At 67.1% G+C, this 3,019-nt stretch overlaps 1 protein-coding gene across 1 annotated transcript in view; it reads left to right on the top strand.

Moving 5' to 3' along the window:
• Window positions 1-2,760, top strand: part of PGAP3 (post-GPI attachment to proteins 3) — a 3,163-nt gene extending 403 nt beyond the window's left edge. Inside the window, exons 2-9 of the mRNA XM_010585701.1 lie at window positions 2-136; window positions 955-1,052; window positions 1,125-1,277; window positions 1,754-1,816; window positions 1,985-2,046; window positions 2,168-2,304; window positions 2,416-2,620; window positions 2,709-2,760. Coding sequence (XP_010584003.1) covers window positions 2-136; window positions 955-1,052; window positions 1,125-1,277; window positions 1,754-1,816; window positions 1,985-2,046; window positions 2,168-2,304; window positions 2,416-2,620; window positions 2,709-2,760 — 905 coding nt within the window. The remainder of the gene's footprint in view (window position 1; window positions 137-954; window positions 1,053-1,124; window positions 1,278-1,753; window positions 1,817-1,984; window positions 2,047-2,167; window positions 2,305-2,415; window positions 2,621-2,708) is intronic.
• The last annotated feature ends 259 nt before the right edge of the window (window positions 2,761-3,019 follow it).

Below are 3,019 nucleotides of genomic sequence, written 5' to 3'. Positions count from 1 at the left end.
GGCCCGGCCCGGGGCTCGCAGGGGGACCGGGAGCCGCTGTACCGCGAGTGCCTGGGCCGCTGCGAGCGGCAGAACTGCTCGGGGGCGGCGCTGCGGCACTTCCGCGCCCGCCAACCCCTCTACATGGGCCTGACAGGTACCGCCCCCTCCCCGCGCCCATTGGCTGTCGGGCCGGGCCGCGCCCCCACAGCTGGCAGGCCACGCCTCTCGAAGAGACCACGCCCTCTGTTGAAGGCCACGCCCCTCTCAGAGGCCACGCCTCCGCACCGAGTGGCTGGGCGGGCGGGGCCGGGGAGTGGGGTCGGACTGGGAGGCACTGGGCCGGACTGGGGAGCACTGGGCTGTCCTGAGGCCGGGCTGGGGGTGCTGGGCTGTACTGGGAGGCACTGGGGATCACTGGACCATGCTGGTTCTGCACTGGGGGTTACTGGGCCATGCTGGGGGGGGACATTCGGGCTATACTGGTGGGCACTGGGCCATGCTGGTGGCTATTGGGGCCATTCTGGGGTCATGCTGGGAGGCGCTGGGCTGCGTAGTGGGATACTGGGCTGTGCTGGGCCATGCTGGGGGTCACTGGGCCGTTCTGGGGGGGACACTGAGCCTTACTGGGGACCACTGGACTTTGCTGGGGGAGGTGCTGGCCTCTTTTGGGCTGTTTTGGGAGTCACTGGACCATTTGGGGGGATACTGGGCCATACTGGGGGTTGCTGGGCCATGGTGCTGGGAGCCACTTGGGGAAGACCCAGGTGCCCAGCCTGCACCCAGCACAGCAGGGGGGTCCCTGAACTGTGCAGGGTGAACCCAAGCTGGGTCCTGGCACTCCCAGCGCCCGTTGTGGTCTGACCGTGCTGCCTGATGGTCCGTACTGGGAGGGACTGGAGCAGCGGGGGGCTCAGTGGCCAGGGCAGAGGCCGCACCAGCCTTCCCCGCCACCACTCGTCTCCCCGGCTGCAGGCTGGACCTGCCGCGATGACTGCAAGTACGAGTGCATGTGGCTGACGGTGCGGCTCTACGTCCAGGGCGGCCACAGGGTGCCCCAGTTCCATGGCAAGGTGAGCAGGGGGGGCTGGGGAGGGGTATTGGGGTCCCCCTCAGCTCGCTGACATCGCCATTCTCCATTGCAGTGGCCCTTCTCGCGGTTCCTGTTCTTCCAGGAGCCGGCCTCCGCCTTCGCCTCCTTTCTCAACGGCCTGGCCAGCTTCGTCATGCTGCTGCGCTACAAAGCTGCCGTCCCCCCGGCCTCCCCCATGTACCCCACCTGCGTCGCCTTTGCCTGGGTGAGCCGTGACCCCCCCTCTTCCCCTCCCCAGGGGGCTTTGCTGCACCCCACGTCCTCGCTGCTCTGTCTGGGGGTCTTCTTGCAGCCCCCATGGTCTCCCCTTATTGTGGGGCCCCCCTCCCCGCCAGGGTGATGGGGAGGATTTGGGGGGCACAGCCTGCGCTGGCAGGGTGGCACCGGGCCGGCAGCACTTTCTGGGCATCCTCTGCCAGAGCACCGAGTCTCGAGGGCTTTGCAATAACCAGCTGATCAGCAAACCCCGCACAGCTCCGGCTGCTGCCGCTGCCCCGGCCGCCGGCGCCTCCGCATCCAATTTTCAGGGCACTCGTCTTCCCTAATGAGGCTGACGAGCTGCTGAGGGGGAACGTGACCCAGCCGGGGAGCTGGCACTTACTTAGCTGGCAGCGGGGGCTGCTCAGCCTCTCCCCACCCCGGCACTTCAGGTTTCCTCCTCTCACGCCGCCTCTCCCACAGGTCTCCTTAAACGCCTGGTTCTGGTCCACCGTTTTCCACACGAGGGACACGGCTGTGACGGAGGTGAGTGGCACCCCCAGAACCAGTGTGTCTGTGGGTTCGTCACCCTTTGTCCCCAAACCAGTGCTGGGGTCCTGTTGTTCAGCCCTGCTTGGGGGTGGGGGGCTGTGTGCCGGAGCCCCTGTCCCTCCTCGAGCTGCCAGCATGGCTCACCCAGCCCCAATCCTGCAGAAACTGGACTATTTCTGCGCTTCGGCCGTCATCCTGCACTCCGTGTACCTGTGCTGCGTCAGGTGAGCCCCATCAGCACCGTGGGGCACTGAGCCGTGGGGCAGGGTGCTGGGGACACTGGTGGTGGCTGGTTCCTGGGGCCGTGAGTGACCCTTTCTTCCTCCTCCTCACCCCTCTCCCCAGGACGATGGGGCTGCAGCGGCCAGCCTTAATCAGCATCTTCAGGGCCTTCCTCCTCCTCTTCCTCGCCTGCCACATCTCCTACCTGACCCTCGTCCGCTTCGACTACGGCTACAACATGGCCGCGAACGCGGCGATCGGTGAGGCTGGGACCGGGGGCTGTGGGTCTGGAGCTGTCTGGGGGGTCCGTGCCCACAGGTGGGTGCTTCCCTCTCCCTGTTCCCCCTCCTCTGCCCCCCAACTTTTCCCAGGGCTCCTCAACCTGGCGTGGTGGTTGCGGTGGTGCCTGCGGAACCGCCCACGCCTGCCCCACGTCTGGAAGTGCGCGGCCGTGGTGCTGCTGCTGCAAGCGCTGGCGCTGCTGGAGCTCCTCGATTTCCCCCCCCTCTTCTGGGTGCTGGACGCCCACGCGCTCTGGCACATCGGCACCATCCCCCTCAACGTCCTCTTCTATAGGTCAGTGCCCCCCCCCCCCCCTAAAATATGGATGCTGGGGGTCGTCCTCTTAAAATATGGGTGCTGGGCACTCCAGTCTTTCCCACAGGGTGCTGGGTGACCCTCTCTTGCCCATGCTGTGCTGGGTGCCCCCCTCTTGAAACTGGGGTGCTAAGGGCCCCCCTTTGGTCCGTGGGATGCTCAGTGCCCCTCTCTTGAAATCAGGGTGCTGGTGGCCCCCCTGTTGCCTGTGGGGTGCTGGAGGGACCCCGCTGCGGCTCCCCAAGAGCCTTGGGGGGTAGCCTGGCTCACTGGGGGGGTTCAGGGCTCCCCCGATCCCCTGCCTTCCCACCCAGCATTGACAGCCACAGGGGGCCTCCCCCAAGGCCGTGGGGCTGTGGAACCGAGGCCCCCCCGCCC

Source organism: Haliaeetus leucocephalus, unplaced genomic scaffold (assembly GCF_000737465.1).
Source record: "Haliaeetus leucocephalus isolate CR32 unplaced genomic scaffold, Haliaeetus_leucocephalus-4.0 Scaffold110, whole genome shotgun sequence".
Taxonomy (NCBI): domain Eukaryota; kingdom Metazoa; phylum Chordata; class Aves; order Accipitriformes; family Accipitridae; genus Haliaeetus; species Haliaeetus leucocephalus.
This window is presented reverse-complemented; position numbering and strand designations above follow the sequence as displayed.